Source organism: Ovis aries, chromosome 18 (genome assembly GCF_016772045.2).
Source record: "Ovis aries strain OAR_USU_Benz2616 breed Rambouillet chromosome 18, ARS-UI_Ramb_v3.0, whole genome shotgun sequence".
In the NCBI taxonomy this organism is placed as follows: Eukaryota; Metazoa; Chordata; class Mammalia; order Artiodactyla; family Bovidae; genus Ovis; species Ovis aries.
In genome coordinates, this window is record NC_056071.1 from 66,047,536 (window position 1) to 66,070,226 (window position 22,691).

General features: G+C 63.4%; 2 protein-coding genes across 9 annotated transcripts in view; one reads left to right on the plus strand and one right to left on the minus strand.

Annotated features, from left to right (window-relative positions):
* Positions 1-282: 282 nt before the first annotated feature.
* ZFYVE21 (zinc finger FYVE-type containing 21) lies at positions 283-10,518 on the plus strand. 4 transcript variants are annotated; one of them, XM_027957457.3, is made up of 8 exons: positions 283-484; positions 7,400-7,450; positions 7,577-7,745; positions 8,107-8,182; positions 8,263-8,360; positions 8,689-8,736; positions 9,742-9,884; positions 9,973-10,518. In XM_027957457.3, the coding sequence occupies exons 1-8, from the start codon at positions 347-349 to the stop codon at positions 10,006-10,008; spliced, it is 759 nt and encodes a 252-aa protein (XP_027813258.1). In that variant the 5' UTR covers positions 283-346; the 3' UTR covers positions 10,009-10,518. The 4 variants fall into 4 exon arrangements, with proteins under 4 accessions (XP_027813258.1, XP_027813259.1, XP_042091524.1 ...); XM_042235590.1 differs by lacking the exon at positions 283-484 and adding an exon at positions 695-1,066; XM_027957459.3 differs by lacking the exon at positions 283-484 and adding an exon at positions 4,912-6,161.
* A 236-nt stretch (positions 10,519-10,754) lies between these two features.
* PPP1R13B (protein phosphatase 1 regulatory subunit 13B) overlaps positions 10,755-22,691 on the minus strand; it is a 73,801-nt gene continuing 61,864 nt past the window's right edge. For 4 of the 5 annotated variants that reach the window (XM_042235574.1, XM_042235575.1, XM_042235576.1 and 1 more), the window contains 10 exons: positions 20,999-21,179; positions 19,344-19,448; positions 17,548-17,717; positions 16,693-17,194; positions 14,940-15,691; positions 14,271-14,408; positions 14,062-14,195; positions 13,328-13,494; positions 12,260-12,459; positions 10,755-11,748 (listed from right to left, as the gene is read on the minus strand). In XM_042235574.1, coding sequence (XP_042091508.1) covers positions 11,707-11,748; positions 12,260-12,459; positions 13,328-13,494; positions 14,062-14,195; positions 14,271-14,408; positions 14,940-15,691; positions 16,693-17,194; positions 17,548-17,717; positions 19,344-19,448; positions 20,999-21,179 — 2,391 coding nt within the window. In that variant the 3' untranslated portion in view covers positions 10,755-11,706. The remainder of the gene's footprint in view (positions 11,749-12,259; positions 12,460-13,327; positions 13,495-14,061; positions 14,196-14,270; positions 14,409-14,939; positions 15,692-16,692; positions 17,195-17,547; positions 17,718-19,343; positions 19,449-20,998; positions 21,180-22,691) is intronic. The other variant, XM_027957455.2, reaches the window with a different exon arrangement.

The following is a 22,691-nucleotide window of genomic DNA, read 5'->3' on the forward strand; positions in this document are numbered from 1 at the left end:
GCCCCGAGCCGGATGCGCCAATCAGAAGAGAAGAGGAGCCCACGTCGCCGACTGACTGGCCAATCCGAAGTCTCAGTCGCCCCGAGGGGGCGGGGCGTGCTTGGGAGGGTTCTCGCTGACCATTGGTGGCCGGCCGCAGGGGCGGAGGAGGTGCCCTTGCCCCGATTGGAGCACGCGGCGGCGGGGCGGATCCCGAGCACCGATTGGCCCGTGCTCTGAGCCTGGCTTGGCGACTGGACGCGGGCGCTGTCAGCCACGCTGGCGGGGCGGGGCGGGGCTCCCGAGGGGCTCGGGCCGGGCTGCGGGCCGCGGGCGGCGGGCAGCGGGCGAGCGCTCCGGCGGCGTCATGTCCTCCGAGGTGGCCGCGCGCCGCGACGCCAAGAAGCTGGTGCGCTCTCCCAGCGGCCTGCGCATGGTGCCTGAGCACCGCGCCTACGGCAGCCCCTTCGGCCTGGAGGAGCCGCCGTGGGTCCCGGACAAGGAGGTAGGTCGCGGCCGCCCGCCAGCCCCGGGACCCCGGCCGCTCCCCCGGCCCTCCTGGAGTCCGCGCCGACTCCCCGGGCCCGCGCAGTGCGCCCCGCCCTCGGCTCCCCGCGCCCCCGGCCCCGGCGGACCGCCCCGACGGACTCCCGGCTCCACCCCCGCCCGGGCGCTCCGCCTGGCCCTTTTCGCGGGTGCGCGGCCCCCCCACCCCGACATCCCTCCGTGATTCCGCCCGGGCCCTGACCCCTGCGCCGTCGTCTGTGGACCGGCCGCCTCCCGCGGTCGAGCTGCTGGGCTGGAACTTTTCTGACAGTTGCCACCCTCTCCCCGCGCGGGGACCGGGGGCGGGGGGGCAGCGTTTCTCTGCGATCGGCGCTCGGGCAGGGCCCTCGCCGTGGCCTGCGGTGCTGGGGGGTGCTGGGTGCGAGCGGGCGTCGCCAGGCGGCGTGTCTGCAGGGCGTCCTGCCTGGGGAGTCGCACCTGCTCCCGCAGAGGCGGGGCGGCACCCCTGTGCCCTTGTGTGCTGCGCTCAGGAGTTTGGACCGGATCCCTTAAGCTGTGCGAAGGCTGGCGGAGAAGCCTGGTGCGTTCCTGTCAATCTCGAGCGTCTAAGAGACGGGAAAAGACCACGCTTTGGAAACAAGCTTTAAGTTACAGCCCCTCGTGTTCTAGCTGACCGCTTTTCCTCCCTGCCCCGGGAATCGCGGTGGCAGGTTTTCCGCAGGGAAGGGTGGGGAGGTACGGGAGGAATGCGATCGGGTGTTTTCCAGGCACGGGAGAGCTCAGAAGCTAGGGAGGGCCGGTTGGCCCGCTGGGAGGGCGGGGGGAGGGTTCATTCCCTCCGCCCCCTGGTCACCGAGCCCAGCCCGCGGCGCTCCAAGAGGGCAGGGCGTTGGGCGAGGGCCGCGGGGGTCCCTGGGCCGCGGGGGTCCCTGGGCCGGGTCGTCCCCTCTTGGGCCTCTCGTCGCCCCAGTTTCTCTCTTCCCTTTCTGCGTTTGTCCTCCGGGTGCTTGTAGGCTCTGAACTCGCGGAATGTGCTTTTCCTCACACGGTCCGCTTGGTTAGTGCCGCTGAAAGGTGGTTAAAGAAAGAAGAGGGTACCATCACAGCTCTCATTCTCTAAGCCAGCGCGTGTCCGGGAGCTCGTTTAACTGAATCGGCGAGGGAGCCTGGCGGGTGTCATTACGGCTCAGAGGGAAGTCACAGCAGCACCGCCTGGCCTGGGAGGCGGCAGGTGAAGGGGCCGAGGTCCAGCCGGATTGATCGTCTCCACCGTGGGGGGCGGAGCCAGGACGGGCCAGTCCCGGGGCCCAGAGCATCTCCACCCGCTCAGCCCAGGCCAGCGAGTCAGCCTCTGGTGCTGTCCCCGAGGGCCATTTTAGACATTTCTTCCCTGACTGATCCCCATGAAATGCTCACAGCAAGGACGGTGTGTGAGTGGGAGCCGCCTGGCCGCCCTGCACTTTGGCTCTTGAGTTCGCTCTGGGGCCCCACTGTCCGTCTTCCGGGCCCTTTGTTCTTTCCTGAAATGACCCCGTCGCTGCCTCGGGTGTCCTCTCAGAGCAGTGGGGCGTGGGGGCCTAGCCTGGGGTCTGCAGGCTCCCGGGAAAAGTGGAGGAGTCAGGCAGAGGTGCTGTCCCCCTTGGCGCGCCCTCCCCAGTGGAAGTTTCTCGTGCTCTCCAGAAACACACCCGTTTGCCGTCTCAACAGCCAAAGAAGGCGGAGGGAGCTCTGAGGAGGGGAGGAGGCCTCCCACGGGCAGTGACCCGAGTTTGAGGAAGTGTGTGTTGACATGTACTGGGCAGGGGCCCCGTCTGCAGTGGCCGAGGGGAGTGTTCTGGAGGAGAGCTGGCTGGGGTGGGGCAGCGCGGGCTGGGAGAGTCTGATGGAGGCTGGCTTCGATCTGATCTGAGGCAGCTCGGGGGAGGTGGGGGTTCCCCTGCTGCCCTCCCGGCTCAGCGGCGCTCAGCCCACCCTGTGCTTCCGGGGCCACGATCCCGGTGTGTTTGTGGTTTGGAACACAAACAGGGGAGGGTGTAGGGAGAGCGTGGGGGGGACATGCTGTCCCGCTTCACCCGCCTCCACTCGGCCTCACGGGGACGAGAGTCCAGTCGTGTGTGGAGTGACAGGCCCATCGTTCCTTGGGGTCTGTCGACTGTTGACTTGGTGCTCGGCCCACGGGGCCTCCCCTTATAGATGCTGGAGAACCTGGGGCTGTGCGTTATCTGTGACTCTTGGCTTCTCAGAGGGGTTCCTGCCCCCAGAAATAACGGACTCGCTCTTCTATGTGCCTCCAAGAGCTTGTGAGGTTGGGGGGGCAGTGCTGGGACATGGGGGGAGCGGGAGGAGGCCTGGGCCTAGCTCGGGCCTCCTGTGACTGTATCCGCGTGTCCCCCAGCAAGGAGAGTGGGTGTGCAGCCGTCGGAGACTGCTCTGAGCCGTGCACACATGCCCTTTCCTGCCGTCCTGGGTGCTGGGTGTGGCGGCAGCGCCGGTGGCTCCGTACTATTGTTTCGATGTCAGCTCTGCCTCTCATTCGTGTCCAGCTCTTTGTGGCCCCATGGACCGCAGCACGCCAGGCCTCCCCGTCCATCACCAGCTCCCGGAGCTTGCTCAAACTCATGTCCATTGAATTGGTGATGCCATCCAACCATCTCATCCTCTGTCGTCCCCTTCTGCCTTCAATCTTTCCCAGCATCAGGGTCTTTTCAAATGAGTCAGCTCTTCGCATCAGGCGGCCACAGTATTGGAGTTTCAGCTTCAGCATCAGTCCTTCCAATGAATATTCAGGACTGATCTCCTTTAGGATGGACTGGTTGGATCTCCTTGCAGTCCAAGCGACTCTCAAGAGTCTTCAACACCACAGCTCAAAAGCATCAATTCTTTGGCGCTCAGCTCTCTTTATAGTCCAACTCTCACATCCATACATGACCACTGGAAAAACCGTAGCTTTGACCAAATGAACCTTTGTTGGCAAAGTAATGTCTCTGCTTTTTAATATGCTGTCTAGGTTGGTCATAACTTTCCTTCCAAGGAGTAAGCATTATGGCTGCAGTCACCATCTGCAGTGAGTTTGGAGCTCCCCCCCCCCCAAAATGAAGTCTGTCACTGTTTCCACTGTTTCCCCATCTATTTCCCATGAAGTGATGGGACCGGATGCCGTGATCTTCGTTTTCTGAATGTTGAGCTTTAAGCCAACCTTTTCACTCTCCTCTCTCACTTTCATCAACAGGCTCTTTAGTTTCTCTTCACTTTCTGCCATAAGGGTGGTGTCATCTGCATATCTGAGGTTCTTGATATTTCTCCTGGCAATCTGGATTCCAGCTTATGCTTCATCCAACCTGGAATTTCGCATGATGTACTCTGCCTGTAAGTTAAATGAGCAGGGTGACAATATACAGCCTTGATGTACTCTTTTCCCAATTTGGAACCAGTCCATTGTTCTGTGCCGGTTCTAACTGTTGCTTCTTGACCTGCATACAGATTTCTCAGGAGGCAGGTCAGGTGGTCTGGCCTTCCCATCTCTTTCAGAATTTTCCACAGTTTGTTGTGATCCACACAATCAAAGGCTTTGGCATAGTCAGTAAAGCAAAAATATGTTTTTCTGGATCTCTTGCTTTTTCCATGATCCAGTGGATGTTGGCAATTTGACCCCTGGTTCCTCTGCCTTTTCTAAATCCATCTTGAACATCTGGAAGTTCAGAGTCATGTACTGTTGAAGCCTGGCTTGGAGGATTCTGAGTGTTGCTTTGCTAGCATGTGAGACGAGTGCAGTTGTGCGGTGGTTCGAGCAGATAGTAGTAGTCTTGACGTCTGCAGAGGCGAACGGGGGACACAGGTGTGTCAAACAAGAAGCGAAGGTGGGCTTGGGTGGGGAGAGACTGTGTTTCAGAGGGCCGTTGTGGGGTGGTTCCAACCAAGGGATCTGCAGGCTGTCCAGGGGCAGACGGCAGGGGGCTTCTCCATGGGGGCGCAGCCCAGGCTTTGGGGAGCAGGGTGGGAGGGGCAGGCGGGGGCGGCTGGTGTGATCTGACCGTGGGCCGGGCGCATCACCCCTGGACTGTCTCAGGCCAAGAGGTGGGTCAGAGTTCAAGGGCCTGAAGGAAGGAGGGATGAATGAGCGTTGCTCAAGTGAGGTTCGTGCGCATGTGGGTCAGGGAGGGGACAAGCAGGCCCGGGGGCCCCGCCTGCGGCCCGTCCGGCTTGTGGAGGGTGGCCGGGCTGTCTGTGCGTCTCCTCCAGGGCACGTGAGGAGGGGGCTCTTTGCAGGACGCTTTCCGAGAACACTGCCCGAGGGGTCCCCGTCTCTGGCCTCCGGGATCCCGGGTGGGTCCCTCGTGGCGGGGGCGAGGCCCTGCAGGCCCGCCCGCTCACTCAGGAGCTGCCCTCGGCCTCCGGGCCCTGCAGCAGAGGCGGCCGTCCTGGGAGGGGCCCGGGCCTCTCCTCAGCCCCGCCCCGTCAGCCGAGCTGTCAGGCCCACCTCGTCCCTGCGGCTGCTGTGGGTCTGCGCCTCAGATTTCCCTGTGAGCTTGTTTTTTTAATATTTCATTGCTTGCCTCAGTTAATTGAGTTAAATCTTTGACATGGGTTTACTTTATATTTGTCGGAGTTTTTTTACTCTTTAAAAATGGTTGCTTTTCAACAAAGATGCTTTAATACATGTAACTTTGAAACTTACCTATATGATTTACTTCTTGAGGAGCCTGAGAAGCTCTCCTGTGGGAGCCTGGCATCTGGGAGGACAGTGTGGGCGGCGGTCCTGTCGCTCCAGCCTCAGAGGGCCGCCGTCCTAAGGCTCCATCCTTCCCTGTCGCTTCTCTCGAAGCTTTCCTTGAACCTCTCCAGTCTCTGTCTTTATTGCGCTTTGAAGGGGCCCCCTGAGCACCCCAGGGCTCCCGGGGCAGCCGGTCGGCACAGACTGCCGTCTCCGAGCAGTCCACCAGGGCCTCTGCGCTGGGCTGCCGAGGGGCGGCCCACAGTCCCCGAAGGCCTCCTCTGTTCCGGCCTGGCTTCCTGTGGGCCTTTCTGGTTTCTTCCTTTATCTTCCTTGTCGCCTCACTTACCCCCCGCGTTGTCGGAAGTCTCCTGCATCAGCAGGGTGGGCGCCAGTCAGCTGCTGGCTTCCTGGAGCAGCGAGGGGACTGGTCGGGGCTGCCCGGCTCTGACCCCTGGCCCCCCACCCCGTCCTCTCGTGGGGATCTGTGGAGACCCCTGCCCCTTACCACCGGCTCCCTCCCCCGTCTGTGGGGTAAGAGTCCTGGGGGGCAGCACAGGGGCCCTGAAGGTGGCTGGCGGCTCGATGTTGACCTGGGGGGGGCGCAGCCCAGGGAGGATCCGGCAGTGGCCGCTTGCCCGTGCATCTGTGTGTGTCTGTGTGTGCACAAGTGTGTGTCTCGGCTCACCGAGCTTCTCCCCTGTGAGACTGCAGCCCCCCCCGCCCCCGGGGGCGCTGTGGGGACAGACCTGGTGCGTGGCCTCAGGGGCAGGTGACTCCAGGGCCTTTGGCCTCGCGGGGGGGACAGGGGGCAGGCTGCTGGTCCCTGGTTTTCGGACGTCTCCTCGGATGGCGGTCCCCCACCCCGGGGCCTCTCCTCTGGGTCCAGTCAGCTGCTCAGGCCGCAGAGCTGGGCCCCAGCCTGGGCTGGCGTCTCCTTTCGGTGTAGCTGGTCTCAGACCAGGTATGAATTCTTGACTCATGTCTTCATCCGCTACTCTTATTCATTTAACTTTATTTTCATGTCAAATCATTCTCTTCATAATTTTAAAAGCTTCTTTTCTCTTATATAATCCGTAGGAAAATTACCTTATTTAAAAATCTGTTTTCTGAATAACCTCATTGGTTTATTTAGACTAATACAAAATGTCTAGCTCACTAATATTTTTCAGGGAGTGTATTTTACCTTCTGCTGTGGTCTTAGTTTAGAACTTGCTCTCTCAGTTGCTCAGACATGAGCCTCCTGGCAAGGGGGGAGCAGGGTCAGCCTCCACGACTGCACCCTCATCCCGCGGACTCTGCGGCGGGCGGATGTGTGAGGTCATGGGAGAGTGTGGCACACAGAGGCCCTGCCCCAGGTGGAGGCCTGAGTGCCAAACACAGAAGGTTCCAGAAGTGACGGGGAGAGGCAGTGGCGGGGCTGGTGGGGGCAGCAGCCCTGGGATTCGCCAGCTCGTGCCCGAGGTGGGCACTCTGCGGGTGATTCTGGAGGGCCAGGCCCTGTGTCCCGGGAAAGCCGCTGAAGAACAAAGAGAAAACAAGAAAACATCACGGGATCACGTAAAGCTTAGTCGGGCGCTCAGCGCAGGGTCCTGGCAGCCTGTGGCAGGGGGCATCTGCAGACTGGCCTTGCCTACCACCCACCCCTGGAGAAGGCCGACTGGGAATGGTGGGCCGGCGGCCCTGAGTTGGGTCTGGGGGGAGGGGTGCGGGTGTCACGGTCAAGCCCTGTCTTGGGAGCAGGAGCAGAGCCCGCCTGGGTTCTGGCTGCCCCGAGTGAAGCCGGCAGAGGACGGCAGGGTTGGTCCTGCTGGCCAGGACCCACGGGGGGCGGGTTAGGCGAGGGTCACACGGTCAGGGCGCCTGGCCCCCTGCCCGGTGGCGGCATTTCCCGTCCCCCATCTTTGGAGTGAGCGGCTTTCCCACTGCAGAGGCCGGGCCTTGCCACGTGGGGGCAGCCCGTCCCCACTGCCAGGCGACCCGTCTGGGCGCTCCTGTGGTTGTGGCTGGGTGACGACGTGGCCGTCTCCAGGCCGGTCCCGGGAGCACTGTCCCCAGGCTCCCCTCCCGAGCCCTGGGCGGCTGGGCCTGGCACCACCTCCGCCGGCTGGCCGCCGCGCCGCTGCGGTGTCTCCTGGCCGGCCCTGGGTGCGGGCGGCCGGCCGGGCCGCGCGGCCTGACCCCTGTCCCCTTGTCTCCTAGTGCCCGAGATGCATGCAGTGTGACACCAAGTTTGACTTTCTCACCAGGAAGGTGAGCTGGGCGGGGCAGGAGGGCGGCCCCGGTGCGGTGTGTGGGGGGGTCCCTGGAGGCGTTGCGGCGGCCGCTGGTGCCCGCGGTCTGTCTGCGGGGTGCTCACGCCGGTGCCCGCGTCCCCAGCACCACTGCCGCCGGTGCGGGAAGTGCTTCTGCGACAAGTGCTGCGGCCAGAAGGTGGCGCTGCGGCGCATGTGCTTCGTGGACCCGGTGCGGCAGTGCGCCGGGTGCGCGCCGGTGTCGCGGCGCGAGGCCGACTTCTACGACCGGCAGCTCAAGCTGCTGCTGAGCGGTGAGCGCCGGGCGGGCGGGGTCGGTGGGTGGGACTCCGCCGGGTGTGGTCCCAGCCGCCTCGGGGCTCCGGGCGGGCGGAGCCCCCAGGACCTGGCAGCCCTCTCCCCGACCCCCCGCCCGCAGGCCCGCCTGGCAGCAGCGGGCCGGGCTGCCCTGGGGGTTCCCTGGGGGCGGGTCTGCGCCCTGCGATCCGGGCCTGGGGGAGCCCCAGGCGGCGCTTCTGGCCTCCGGCGTTGCACCCCGACCCCGTCACACCCTTCCCGCCGCCGCCTCGCTCCTTTCTGTCCTCTGCGCGTGTCCCTGGCCTGGAGAGGGCGGCGCGGGAGCTGCCGCGTGCTCACGTCTGGTCCCCTCCGCAGGCGCCACCTTCCTCGTGACTTTCGGTAACTCCGAGAAGCCGGACACGATGGTCTGCCGTCTTTCCAGCAACCAGAGGTGAGGGCGGGCGCTTCCGCCTGGCACTGGGCGCCCGGAGCCTCGGAGGGCCGTGGCACGGACGCCTCTGTCTGTTGCAGGTTCCTGCTTCTGGACGGGGACGGGGACGATCACCGCGAGGTGGAGGTGGCGCGCATCGCCGCCGTGCAGATGCTCACGGAGGGCCTCCCTCCCGGAGGTAGGCGCCGCGGGCCCGGGGGCTCCGGGGCTCCGCTCGCGGGCGTGTGAGGCCGAGAGGAGGTTCCCTGGACGTGCGCTCCGCGCTCTTCCGTCCCGTCCCTCGTGGCTGGCATCACCTGGCTCCCCAGGGCCTGCAGTGGGGCTCCCATCGCCGCCGCCCCCCAGGGTCTGCGGAGACGGGCCTCCTCGGGGAGCTCGGCCCGGCCCGGCCCTCTGCCCTGAACCCCACTCCTGGGCCTCGGGTCCGAGCGCGGAGGCTGACCCGAGCCCTCTCTCTGATTTCTGACCGGCCTTGCTGTCCTCTTCTGCCTGCCTGCCGGACGTAGACAGTCTCTCTCACACCAGCCTCCCCGCCAGCCGGCCCGCCGCCGAAGGTCAGCGTGTCTGCGGGGCGGGGAGGGGGGCTCCCCGTGACACACTCGGGCCTGAGGCGGCCAAACCGTGAAGCCGTCTGTCCCTGGGCTCGGCCGTCCTCTCCTGAGGGGGAGCCCTGCTCCGCGGCCAGTGTCCGCCGGGCCCGGCCTGGGGAGGAACGGGAGCGGGTGGCGGCCGCTTGGGGGGCGGGCTTCCCCGGGGCCGGGGCCGGGGCTGCTGGCGCCGCGCCCCCTTGTGGCGGCTCCGGGGGCGCAGGGAGCCCTGCTCTGCCCGGTTTCCTGGAACCGGTCAGTCCGTGCCCAGAACCGTGTTCCGGAGCGGAGGTGCGCGGGGCGGGGGAGGGCAGGGAGGGTCCCCGCGCCTGCGCTGTCCGCAGCAGGGTCGCCCATTTTCTGTCCAGGGTCGGGCTGAACGTCGATTCAGCCCTGCCGGCTACAGGCTCTCAAAATTCAACAGTCCCAGGAATCGGGAAAGCCCCCTTCCAGGAGCAGGTGGTGGGCAGAAGGCAGGGGGCTGCCCCAGAGCGGGGGTGGGGGTGAGGGTGGCGCCCCTTCAGAGAGCCCAGGCCGGGGTAAGCCGGCTGACACAGCTGGGACCGCGGCTTGTGAAAGCCTTGGAGGCATGGCACTTCGGGCTGGGTTCTGAGCTGCGGGGACTGGCGTCAGGCGGTCCCCCAAAGACAGCCGTCCAGGAGCTCGTGTCCTGCGGTGGCCTGGCTCCTCCACTTTGACCCTGGCGCCCAGCGGTGGGGTGGGTGTGAGGCCAGCACGACAGGCAGGTGTAGCCTGGCGCAGGGTCTTAGCCATGGGGTGCGAGTGTTTGACCCGGGCTCCTGCCCACCCTGTGAGCTCAGGGTCGGCCACCAGGCAGCCGCTGCCCTGACACAGGCCCCCTGAGAGGCCAGCACCAGGGCCAGGGAGGGGCGCCCGGGCCGCTGCTTTGGGGCTGCTGACACCCTGGTGTTCAAGGCCGCTCGGGGCATCCTTACCTTGTTCCCACTCCAGGAGGCAACGCGAGGGCCACAGGCATGACCCTGCAGTACACGACCCCGGGGGCGGAGGGGCTGACGCAGCTCATGCTGACAGCCGGCGAGGACGCCGAGGGCAGCAGGAGGCAGGCGACGGCGTGGCTGGCGGCCATGCACAAGGTACCTCCTGTTCCACGCTCCTCCCCCGCCCAGCCGAGGGGCCTCCTTCCGCCTGAGCCAGGCACACGCCTTTCTGGTCACTTTGCAGGCGGCCAAGCTCCTCCACGAGGCTCGGGACCAGTAACCCCACGCGGGCTGGACGGTCCGCTTGGGGCAGCAGCACCTGCTCACAGGCGCACAGGCACGACTGACCCTGCAAGCGCTGGAGCCGCCGCCGAGCCCTCGGAGCCTGCCTAGTGCAGTATGCACACACCGGCCAACGCTCCAGCCATTCACGCTTTAGAACCTGTCACTTGGTGATCCCTAACTGCGAGGGAGAGGCTGAGCTACACTACTGCTAATGCTCTCTGCCTTGTTTTTACGAGTGCCCATGTTTACTAGAAGGTTCTGGTACCCTGGTTCTGGTCCACTGGTTCTTCCACAGATGTGATCCGGGCAGCGGTCACCTGGCCTGATTTGACCTGGTGCGCTTCTCACACTGCCCGCTCAGCATGTCACTAACCCAGGGCCACGAGCAAACCTTTGATGCTTCACCGGGGAGGGAGCAGGCTTTACCTTTTCTACTTTTCACTTTAAAATAACTGTACAACAATTTGTATATAAAGCTTACAATTAAAACTTATTTTGAAAGTAAGGGTCAGGCCTTGCCTCTCTGTGTCCAGACAACCCGAGCTTCCCGCTCAGCTCAGCTCCGGCTCCAGAACACAAGACTCGAAGCCGCCTGTGAGAGACAGCGGTTTATTGCGTGCATGCACACAGCCTCAGCACGGGCTGCCCGCGGGTGCTCCTTTCTCGTGAGCACGCTGTGTACAATCGGTGCCCCAAGGATATATACATGTCTATACGTAAATTACACACGAGACTCGTACATGGAAAATAAAGCTCAGGGCCTGGACTTTAATGAGAAAAAAAAAAAATTTCCAACATGGTTCTGATAGTTTCGAGTGGTTTAGTCAAAAAATACTTTTGGTATATAAAAGCCTGTACGTACAGTTCAAACCTCGGGGAAGCGCCTCACTGTAAGTCTGGAACCGGGACAGAGGGACCGGGGATAAGTCTGGAACCGGGGCAGAGGGACCGGGGAGTCTGGGCCCTGCCCTGAGACGCACTGGCGGGCGTCTCCCATCCACCCGCCCCCCGCCCAGGCCTTCAGTGCCGGGAATGGCAAGGGCGCTGGGGCATCGGGAGGCTGCAGGAAGGCGGCGCCGTGTTGGAACTTCTGACCCGGTGGTGTCACTTGGTCCTAAGGTTCCTTGTGCCTGTGGCCTGTTGGTGACCTAGACCGAGGCCTGGAACGGGAAAGGAGCCCACACCTCAGACCCCCCGCCGCTAGACAGGCCTCCACACAGGGCTCCTTTGGTGAGAAGAAATGCACGCGAGGACGGCGCCGGGCTTCTGACTTCCAGGGGACAGGAGGGCGGGCTCCAGCGAGGGGCACACCTCACAGCGGGCAGGCTCTCTGGGGAGGCTGGGGCAATGCCGGGGGCGAGGGGGCCTTGGGGCCCACGTCCGTAAGAGCATCGTCTTCATCGGCAACCAATCGGGGGTCAACGACAGGGCTTCTTACTGGCAACAAGGGTGGTGGTTTAGAAAGCTGGGTATTTATTTGGATTTACAGTAATTAGCAAAATTCAGTCTCCTTGGAGGTGAAGGCCTCTCTCTGAGCCGAGGGCAGACCCTCACCCGGGGGCCCTCACACCGCGGAAACGGTCTGCTGCGGGAGCCCCTGAAGCTGCGTCCAGCGTCCACTTCCGGGAGATGGCTGAGTCAGCCCGAGCCGCTCCCCGCCGCCGGCGGACCTGTGCGGTGCTGCAGGGGGCGCTCAGGCCAGCGTCCGCTGTCGGGGTTTGATCCGCGGATACAACTGGGAGGCAATGGACAGGGCTTAGGACGAGGGGACAACCGCTGGGCAGGGGCCCTGTGCCAAGGCCAGGCTGACGCTCAGAGGCCGCCCTCTGGAGACACCCCCCTAACACCCAGAGGCCCCGTGCCTTTTTCTCTCAGGGCACTCGGGACCGCCTAAGATACCGGTACTGTCTGTAAGGCCCCCAAAGGTGCCTGGCAGGGCGACAGCAGCTGCCAGCCCACTGGGCGTGGGGCAGAGGGCAGAGGGAGGCCCAGGGCCTGACGGGCCATCGCTGCAGAGGGCGCAGCCTCAGGCCCCGGGAGCAGCTCACGAGGGAGCAGCCCCCATCGAGGGGCTCCAGCCTCCCCACAGGCCTCCCCCAGAGCAGATGTCCCCGCTCCCCGCGTTTCCCAGGAAGCACGGAGAAAGGCAGTCTTGCCCCCGGGGTGGGGTCTGAGCCGGCCCCCCCCACCCCCGGAAGTAGGAGGGCCCCGCCCCCGGCAGTAGGAGGGCTCCACCTCCGCCTTACCCCCAGCAGGTTCCTGGGCACGTAGCCCTCCCGGTCCCCGAGGCGAGCCCACCACCAGTCGGTCTCGACCTCGTCCTTGCGCCGCAGAATGGTGAGCGCGTCCCCTTCGCGGAAGGACAGCTCGTCGCTGTTCTGGGCCTCGTAGGCCCACAGGGCGTACACCACCCCTTTGTTCATCACGCCCAGCTTCTCCTGCACGCCTGGGACAGGAGAGCCGACAGTCAGGTCTGCAGGGCCGGCTGCTGAGGGCCGGCCCGCGCCAGGCTCGGAGACGCCGCTGGCCTCGGGCAGCCCGCTGGGGCCACAGCAGAGCGCTTAGAGGCTGGGCCGGCTGCCACCCCTCCCCCCCCATAACGCCACGAGTCCCTTCCGTGTCCCAGCAAGAGGCCCGCAGCAGAAGCTTCATGTCCAGAAGCAAAGGTGCATTCATGCTAAGTTGCTTCAGTCGTGTCCGACTCTGCAACCCTAAGTAACTTGGCCCACCAGGCTCCTCTGTCCACGGGATTCTCCAGGCAAGAACACTGGAGCAGGCCACCATGCCCTTCTCCAGGGAGAAGAAAAGGTGGTGTTTCTTAGGGTGAAACTTACAACCCACAAGCCCACGACTGAAGGCCTGTGTGCTGCTCTCGGGGGTGGGACGCATACTCCACCAGAACGGCCGGCCACCGCCCCCCAGCACAGGCGTCCCCCGCCCCCTGCCCTGGGGACTGGGCCTGGGGCACTGCCCTTCTGTGCATCACTGTCCACAGAGTGGGGACTGAGCCCACCCGGGACACCGCCCTCAAGGCCTCGCTCTGGCTGCGTGCCCAGGGCATCCTGGCCGCCCACAGAGAGCATCTGACAGAGAGGGGAAGACTTTGTTTTGAGCAACCTGGTATGGAATCCTGACCATAAGATGTGACAGGTCTTCAGGGATGAGCCCAAGGGCTGGGGTGACCTCTGGTCCCAGGAGACAGACTGGGCTTCCCCAAGGGTGAACTCGGGGCTTCTCTCGGGCCAGGCAGTGGCATGGCGCACGCCCACCGTGGCCCAGGAACGGCGCCCAAGGGCGTGTGCCCACGCCCCTACCGTATAGAAACTGGGAGCACTGGATGTAGCCCTCCTCCATCTCCTCGCACTTGTCCGCGGCCGTCTCGATGTCGCTGATGGTGGAGGCAAAGATGGCAGCGCCGCTCTCCACCAGCTGCTTGCAGAGGTGGACGCTGTTGCAAGAGGCGGCACAGTGCAGGGGTGTCCTGGGGGGACACAGGGAGGCCTCACGCCCTGCCGGTGGCCCGGGTCCCAGGCGGCCTGCAGGGTGCGCACTCACCGCCCAGCCAGCTGCTGTGTTGCTGCCTTTGCAGGGGCCTGATTCTACTCCCACTTTTACGACGGACACACAGACCATACACACACACACACACCGCCCCCCCCACACCACACCCACACCTCAAAAGGCTGGGTGGTGAGTGGACCAAGAAGCAACCTGTAAACTGCGTGTTCGTGGTGTGACATGAACACGCCCTCACAGCAGCTGTGATGGTAACGGCTGTATGTTACCACAATATAAAGAAACAGATGTTCACAGGCGGTGGCGAAGACCGCGGCCTGAGGCTCACAGTCAACGGCACGGGTCCCTCCACACAGGCTTTCTGGCCGCTTGAGAACAAACGGTTCCGTGGTCAGCCGTGTGACAGGCGTGATCACAGCAGCGCCTCTGGCAAACCCAGCGCGAGGACGGAGGTGGCTGGGAGGAGGCGCGGCCCCGGTGCGGCCGTCCTGTCTCCTTCCCTCCTCTGCCCCCACCCACCCCGGGGCCTCACCAGCCGTCACTGTCGGCGGCGTTCACGTTGACCCCGAAGTCCAGCAGGAACCGCACGATGTGGTGGTGGCCGGCGCAGACGGCGTTATGCAGGGGGGTGATGCCCTCGTCGTTGGGCTTGCTGGGGTCCTCCACCTACGACACGGGACACGGCGCGTGAGCCCCGCCGGCCGCCGCCGGGGCCGCCGCCCCACACAGGCATGCGCTCACCTCGTAGATGACCCTCTGCACCAGGTCGAACTCGCCCTCCAGAGATGCGTCCAGGAGCAGTGCCAGTGGGTTGAAACGGACCCGCAAGCCATGCCCCGTCCGTTCTGAGTTGGGCTTCTTCAGGTTGGTCCGCTTGCTCTATGGGGAGGAAGCGTGCTTTGCATTTCAAAGCGACCCCACGCAAGCAGGCTGGGAGCGGAAGAGAGGAGGCAGGAGGAGGGGTCCCTAGAGCCTGAGGCGGAGCTGTACCCGCAGCGCCTCCGCCTGCAGCCCCAGTGAGCAAGAAGGGGGCCCTGCAGACCAGCCTGCGCCTGGCTCTCACGGGTGGCTCTGCCTTGGGGGCTGGGCTGTCCCTGCAGGTGCCCGAGGGAGGCAGCGAGGGGGACCTCAGAGCTGAACTGCCCCTGCCCTGCCAAGGGGCTCAGGGCAAGAGGCTCCCCCCTCCCTCTGCTCCTTCAGCACCACTCTCCCCCCAGTGCTCTTGTCTAGAAGGGTCTCCTCCCCTAGCTGCCTGCCCTGATCCCAGCGACGCCCCCTTTCCTCAGGAACCCTTGGGCCCCCAGGGCGAGGCTGGCTCCACTGCCCGGCACCACCCGACCCAGGTGTGTCCCCGACCAGCTCTGGTTGGCTGGCCAGGAAGCCGGTGCTCTGGTCTAGGGCGACACCCACCGTAGAGGCCGAGGACAGTGGCACAGCTGGGGGCGCCTGCTCCTCCCCTGGAGAGGGGGCCTCAGCCCCAGGGCTGGGGACCTGCTCGGTGGACGGGGCTGTGGCCACGTTGTTGTTGTCATCCTCGGCCGGCTCAGCCATCTGGCGGGTGTTCGGAGGACAGAGCAGGCCCTCGGGTTCAGGGGAAGGGAGCCGGTTGTCGTTGGCGTCGGAGGCTGGGGGGGGCTCTACGGGGAGCGGGGCGGTGGGCGGGGCGGGGCCGGCCTCGCCCAGGTTCCCGTTGGCAGTGGCGTTCCCATTGTCCACATCAGCCAAGGAGCCCAGGAAGTCCTGCGAGGGGCTGGGCTGGTAGAAGGGGGCGCCCTCCATGCCGCCAGCCAGCGTGTTGAAACGCTGGTACAGCAGCTTCTGGATGTTGGGCCCAGCAGGACCCTCGGGCTCTGTGATGGAGCTGCGCTTCTTCAGGGGCCGCGGCGCGTTGGCCAGCTTCCTGCGCAGGGCCTCCAGGTCGGCGTCGCTCTGGTAGCGCAGCGGCGAGTGCACGATGGGCGTCAGCTTGGTGGGGCTGAGCGGCCGCGGCAGGCTCTCCACGGCCCCGTCCCCAGGCGGCGCAGGGCTTTCGGGCTCTGGCTCCTTCTCGGTGCTCTCCCCGGGAGGCGGGGGCTGCGCGGCACCTGGGGCCAGCGAGCCGTGGAGGAAGGGCAGCGGGGACGGGGACGTGGAGCCCGACGGCAGAACCGGCTTCCCGTATACTGGGGAGACAAGCCTAGCGCTCAGAGGCCGCAGGAAAGCCACGGGAACCCGCCAACTCTTCCCTGGGGAGGGGGACTCTCTACTTGATTGGTGTGTAAGGAATCAGGGCTTTTTCAGATGCAGAAAAGAAAAAGGCTGCGAAGTGGCCTACCGACTGTAAAGAGGCACTCGCTGTTTGCTAGCCGAGGAGAACCACGTGACCCTGGGGCTACGCCACATGGCAAAGACCACAGGCTGCCTCAGGAAGGAAGGGCCCTGGTGGCCCTGGTGTTCCTTGTCCCCAAGGCCAGAGCCTGCCGCAGGTCAGGGCTGGCATGTCCACCTGGGGCCCCCTGGGCCCCTGTGGGGACCCTGGAGAGTCTCAAACTAGATTCTGGAACCTGCAGCCCACAGGGGAGAACTCTGAGGAGACCCCAGACTTCCCTGAGGCCCAGATCCTGCCGCCCAGGAGGAACCACCATCAGCCTCCACACGCGGGAGCCGAGCTCTGTTCTCACACCTGCCTCCCCAGGAGACCAGGGCGGACTTCCCTGCACCCAAACCAGAGCTCTACGTCCCTGTGGGCTCTGCGAGAGGACCCCAAAGCAGCAAAACCCTTCCCTCATATCACCCCAGGGGCCTGGTTCGGCGACTGCTAGGGGGCCAGGGTATCAGGTCCAGGCAGACCCCCACGACACCAGCTCCTAGATAAGTCCTGCACAAGTGACTACAAAGCAGGAGAAAAAAAGAGAGCAAATTCTGAGATGTCAGCCTTCTACAGCCTGGATTTCCGGAGTAACGTGGGCAGGTGGGCGCTCAGACGGGAAGTCAGGGAGCTGGGGTCTACCGGCAGGACCGCTCTGTGAACGTCATCTTTATCCCCGCTCACATAGACGCCCACAGCCACATGTCACTAGGAATCAAGTCTAACCCTAAACAGCCTGTGGCCCAGAACTCAGGGTACAGACTGGCATTTTCTGAAAGAGGATTTCCCAGCCCCAGGAGGACACGCCCCCCATACCTGCTTTAACCGACTTATTCGCGGTGCCGTGCGCGGCCGGCTGGTAATTCTTAGGTGGTGTGGCTTGCTGGAGGTACATGGAGTATATGGAACTTGAATTCACCGTCTGGGGTCCTTTCCTGGGGGACTGTGGCCTCGACCCTTTATCAGCCAGGAAGGGCCTAATGGCCACAGTCAGCGGGAGTTCGGGTTTGCCATCTCCGGCTGGAAACGCAGGCAGCCCTGCAGGCGGGTATGTGGGACTTGGGGGCACAGAAATCCTCTGCTGAATCTGCTGCGAGGAGCCCGGCTGGTGCGGGCCGCCCGCAGGGGGCAGCGGGGCGGGCTTCTGCCGACCGGGAAGGCCTGCGCTGGGCCTGGGCAAGCTGCCCTCCTTCCTTCTCTCCAGGGAGTTGGTCGAGCCCGGGCCCACAGGGGCAGGACTTGGGTACGTCCCATAGCTTGGGGGCAGCGGCTTGCTTACACCAGGCAGAGGGGGCGGCACTTTGCCAGTCTCCATGCCCTAAATCAACATATTAGAGAGGAACACAGAGTCAGCTTCTGACAAGCTCAGCACGTTTCCACCCCTGGTCACAGGAGTACAGAGTAGGACTGTCCTTCCAAGGGGCCCGTGAGCAGGTGCGGCACGCTGAGAGGGTCGCACAGCAGGGGGACAATCCTGACCACAGGCCTCCCACGCACGCCCAGCCCACGTGCTCAGGGCCGTGAACTCCTTCAGACTTGGGTATGACGTGGACACTAACAGGATTAGTTTGCCTCATGACACCTCATACCCCTTAGATGAAGACGAAGGCTGAAGAAAGGTGTGGTCAGCTACAGGCTTGTTTGTGTTCTGGACAAAGACGGATGACCTACCAGCTTCTCCGGAGCACTCAGGGCTGACAGGGGCATGGGCTGGCTAGAGACGGGCCCCTGCTTGAGCGGCCCCTCGGCACTCGTGTCCTTCCAGTCCACGCTGGCAATCTGCGGTGGTCTCACCGAAGAGCTAGAATTCTGTTTTAAGGTTGGCCAGTTTCCATCATTGACTTGAAAAGAACACAGAATTTAAGTAAAATTTTTCTTGAAATTAATTGAAGCAATGTAAGAATAACCCTCTGCCAGAAGCAAAAAAATCACCTCTGAGACAGCACGCTCTGATGGAGCCACACGGGCAGCCGCAGAGACTGCCGAGGGGCCTCGCCAGCACCCACGGGGCTCTCAGGTGCGCAGAGACTCATCGACCGAGCACACAGATGCGCCAGCCCCGGCGAGGGGCCGGGGGGCTGGAGAGACATTCTCAGCTCCCATCGAAATACAAGTCAAACCCACTACATCAACACCGACAAGCAAAGCGAGGCTGGCACAGGGCTTTCAGACACTGTTCACAAATACAGTGACACGCAGCAGTAAAAAAGATCTATCTTTTGACTTCCTAACAGGTTTGACTTGTACTACTTCTGGGATTAGAAGAAAAATTTGGCTTTAGTCTGTTAGAAATTTCCATCCTCTGAAAATAATTCATGATCACAGGAGAGCGGTACAGTTCCCAGTGATTGGAGTAGCGGGCCATCAATCCGCTGCAGTGATGAGAAAGCCAGTGAGCCCAGGTTCTCAGGAAAGCCACCGAAAAGGCACACCGTTCAACAGCGTTTTCCAAACTGAGAGAGGCTGCAGAAGCATCCCCTGGTGGCACAGGCTGGCTCTCAGGGAGGGAGGGCCAGGCCTCCCCGCAGTGGCAGGGGCTGGACTGCAGGGGAAAAGGGACGCCTGGGGCACTGTCCAGACCCTCCTGCCGCCTGCCAGCACAGCGGGGGTGGCTGAGGGGCGGCTGGCAGCGCCCCTCCCGGACAGCTGCTCTGCTGCAGCTCACACCGCCCCTGGTGAGGGGGAGGCCTCGCGCGTCCTGGAGAGGGCCAGAGGGCGCCGGGCAGCGGCCCCTCCGAGGCAGAGCCCGCCTGTGGCTGCAGCACTGCGCGCCCGCTGCCTCCCTGCTCAGCCCAGCCCGGCTGCCAGCCCTGGCGAGCACGCCCAGGCCTCAGGCCAAGCCACCCCTTTGCTCACTGTGGGCCATGCCGCTCCCCGTCTGGAGGTGTGTGCGCTCTCACGCCGCCCCTTGGTGCTCTCAGGCTGGGCCGTGTGGGCCACAGACGCACAGTCTCACCAGGGATGCACTGAGAGCAGACCCCAGGCTAAAGGGCAACAAACAGAGCTGACGCAGGAGAGGTGGCTGGCCTCGCTAAGGGTCTCAGGAAACGTGGCTGCCAGCCGCTCCTGAGATGGCAGACCCACAGGAGAGTTCATGGAAATCAGGCACACAAAGGCACTGGAGAGGGACTAGGACTACTCTTTCTTCAGAATGAGGCAGAAGATAAAGAAGAAAGACCCATTCATTCTTGTTAGCAACGGTCAACCATCTGAAAGTGTGATGGGAGATTCCTGCACGAAGCAAGAACTCAAAGCCTCATAATGAACTCAGAAAATCATCTTCATTCTGTAAAAACAGAACCAGAACAGCCCCTCTGGGCTGACACCTGTCAGGCCCCTCCTAGGCGCCACTCCTGCCCGGGAGGTGGTGGTCGGGTCTGAGCGGGGAGCAGCCTTTGTCAGTTTGGAAGGACTGCAGATTTGGCAGGGTCACCAGAGCTCCCCAGCGGGCCTGCCGGCCGACATACGCTTTGCAAACGGGCTCGCGGGGCGCTGCGATAGGCCACGGCCAGGCCCGGCGTCAAGGTCCGACACTGTCCACAGACGGGTCGCTCTGGGTTGACCATGGCCATCTGTGCGACACGGAACCAGAAGGACAGCCGAGGGCACGTTAGAGTATCCTGGGAGCCTTCTCGCTGAGGCTCTCCACCCGGGCTGTGGGCTGGCATGGGGCCCTTGCGCCCACTCACCCTGCAGCACGGAGGGGGCAGGGCTGCAGCCGAACCCTGGGGACACGGCCTCCCAGCCCCTGTGAGGGGCTCCTCCTGGCGGCTCTGGCCAGGCAGACCAGCACATGCATGCCCATGAAGAGAAGGGAACTGCGAGGCACCAGCAGCTCGGGCGGGCTGGCAGCGTTTAAACTGAGCAGGACCTGGCTGTGCTAATTACCTGCCACTGGACCCGATGATCATCGACCCTCACCATCGGGTGGGTCAAACGATAAACAACAGCTTCTCGATAAAAGCTGCAGCTCAAGTCTCATGCAGATTACGTGTGCCATGTGGCTTCTGAGACACGGCCAAGAAGGGACCTGTGCCAGGGCACGTGGCCCAGGAAGGCTAGGGACGCCTCATCCCGCCGGGGTCAGGGCGAGCCCCAGGCCCTCCAGCGGCGTGGCCACTCAGCCCAGGTGCCAGGCAAGCGACCGCCACCCGTGAAGCCCCCAGAATGGAGGCCCGGCCTGCCGGCGGTCCTGCTGTGGCAAGCGACGAGTGGCAGCTGCACCTGCGCTCCGTGACCCCCGTGACGGGCAGCCCCTGCCGTGACATCTCCCTACCCGGCACCGGATGCATCAGGGTCAAACGGGGCATTCTGAATGTGCTGTCTTCCTCTGAAAAAGGAGTGTGGCCTCTCCACGGAGACCAGGGCTGTGCTCGGCTGGGAAGCCGGGGTGCTGCAGGGACCCCATATCCTCAGGGAGGTTATGCACCGCATGGAGCCGGAGGCCTGAGTCTGGTCACACCGCCAACTCAGGGTGGTGAGGGCCAAAGGGATGGTTTGTGGACTTTTTGATGGACGGAGCCCGTGCTGGCGGGGAAGGCAGAGCAGCTGCAGCACCGATCCCCGACCTTGGCAGCACCAGGGACCAGTGTGTGGGAGACAGTGTTTCCATGGACCAGGAGCCAAGAGGTGGTTTCGAGATGATTCAAGTGCATTACGCTGATTGTGCACTTGTTTCTAATCTCATGCCACCGCTGATCTGACAGGAAGTCCCGGCCCATGGCCCCGAGCTTGGGGACCCCTGAGCCACAGGGCTCTGCCTCTGGGGAGGCAGCTGGGTCAGGAGGACGAGCAGCATCCCAGCTGCAGGGAGGCGCCCTGCTGGCCACCGAGTGCCCTCAAGGGAAAGAAAACCTTGGTGGGAGAGACCCAGGTCTTAACTAAGCTGTGTTTTCAGAAACCAGAGTTAAGGATGCTGAGTCCAAAAGAGGGCCCCTCCGGTCTCAGGATTGTTGTTACCGTGGTGGCGCACAGCTCCCTAAAAGCTGCCTGAGACGACGATGTGCCTCAAGGGACACTTCACCGGGGCTGGAGTGTGAGGTGGGGCCCTTCTGAGGCCTCTGCCCCCCCAGTTCTCCTCCCTGCCCCCTGTTCTCCCTGGAAGAGGGCCAGGGCCACTCACCAGATTTGGACCTTCCGTGGGCAGCACTCGAGGCGCCGGTGAGGGACTGGGGCTTCGCTGGGTCTCCGGGCGCAGGGCAGCTGCCGGTGCTGGGCACCTGGATATACGGCCCCACCGCCGCCACCCTGCCGGGCGCGCTCAGGGGTGACTGAGGCGACGACGTGCCGTTCACGCGGCTCAGCTGCAACACGGAAAGGAAGAGTCAGGAGAACTGTCAGCCTAGTATGACGGACGGCTCAGACCCGAGCCACACGTAGGAAGCTCCACCAGCCTGGGAGCCCAGCGCCTAGAAAGGGTGAGACCTCCGGAAAGGGCCCTGGCCCAGCCCTGTATGGGCGATGCCCTGATAACACCGACCTGGGTGGGAGTGGTAAAGGCCAGGAGCTGAGTGGAGACACCTGGGCGGGCAGAGAGGCACCGTCCCAGCCTGAGCTCTGGGCCTGGCCTCTCCCACTCAGTCACTGTGCTACCTCGGGCAAGTGACTGACCGTTTCCGAGCCCCTGCGGCCCTGTCTGGAAAGCTGGGGGAAGGGCTGTCACAGGACTGAAGGAGACGCGTGGGACACAGTGACAGGGTCTGGACGGGCAAGACTCTGAGCAGCTCCCTGAGGCAGTTCTGCCCTTCTCAGCAAGGACACAGGTCTCGTGACACTGCCCCACCACAAAAGCATGCCAACCAGAGATCTGACGGGAGACGCAGACCCTCAGAGCTCCCCAGACAGGCTCAAGGTGAGACACCCATGCCTTTCCTCCAGCTGCTCGCAGAAGCCCACATGCGTGAGCACTGGTCCCCTGGAGACACGGTCCACGAGATGAAAAGCACCCTTTATCTTTGTTGCTGCGTGTGGGCCTTCACTCGTGGCATGCGGGCTCAGTTCCCTGACCAGGATCGGACCTGGGCCCCCTGCACGGGAGCGTGGAGCCCTAACGCTGGGCCACCAGGGAAGTCCCAGGGTCCATGATTCTGACAGCTGCTCAAAGGTGCCAGAAACCTTTGGGTTGGAGACGCATCTCTGCAGGAGCACCAGCCTCTTCAGGGAGATGCCCTGATGTATCGGGTTCAATAAGCAGTAATGTCTGTATAGCCATTTGGGATGGTTAATTTTACCCATCAACATGGCGCGGCTGTGGTGGTATTTTTAACATTTAAATCAACAGACTGTGAGTAAAGCAGATTGCCCTCCATAATGTGGCCGGGACGGCCCATCAGTTGAAGGCCCTAGAGGAAAAGACTGAGGCTCTTGGAAGCAGAGGGAGTTTTGTGGGCAGACAGCCTCAGACTCAGGCTGCAACACCAGCAACTCCCTGGGTTCTTCAGGCCGTAGGCCAGCTGCCCAGAGCTGGGGGGTGCCAGTCTCCACACCCGCATCAACAACTCCTTACAATGAGGTGACTGACTGGTCCATCTCCACACAGGTTGAACAGAGGACTGGCCCACCATCACTAAGACTGAAACGTAAGCAAGTGTGGAGCAAGGGCACGCCTCCTCTCCCATGGTCTCTGGGAGAAAAGGGAACCATTATCTGAAATCAGGGCGTTCAGAGAACCACTGACCTCTAGGCACCCTGGTTAAAAGAAAACAGTGCAGCTTTGTAGCCAAGAGCCTCTGCAGCTGAGAACACTGAGCTGAGGCCCCTGGCACCTGTCCTCCTCTGGGCTGCCTCCCCCACCCCACCAGGGGAGCCCCTGACGC

Excerpts from the sequence above, each read along its gene's own strand:
- ZFYVE21 (XM_027957457.3), top strand. The coding sequence starts at position 347 with ATGTCCTCCGAGGTGGCCGCGCGCCGCGACGCCAAGAAGCTGGTGCGC. Across the intron at positions 485-7,399 it reads CGTGGGTCCCGGACAAGGAG|TGCCCGAGATGCATGCAGTG; the intron begins GTAGGTCGCGGC and ends CTTGTCTCCTAG. Across the intron at positions 8,737-9,741 it reads CAGCCGGCCCGCCGCCGAAG|GAGGCAACGCGAGGGCCACA; the intron begins GTCAGCGTGTCT and ends TTCCCACTCCAG.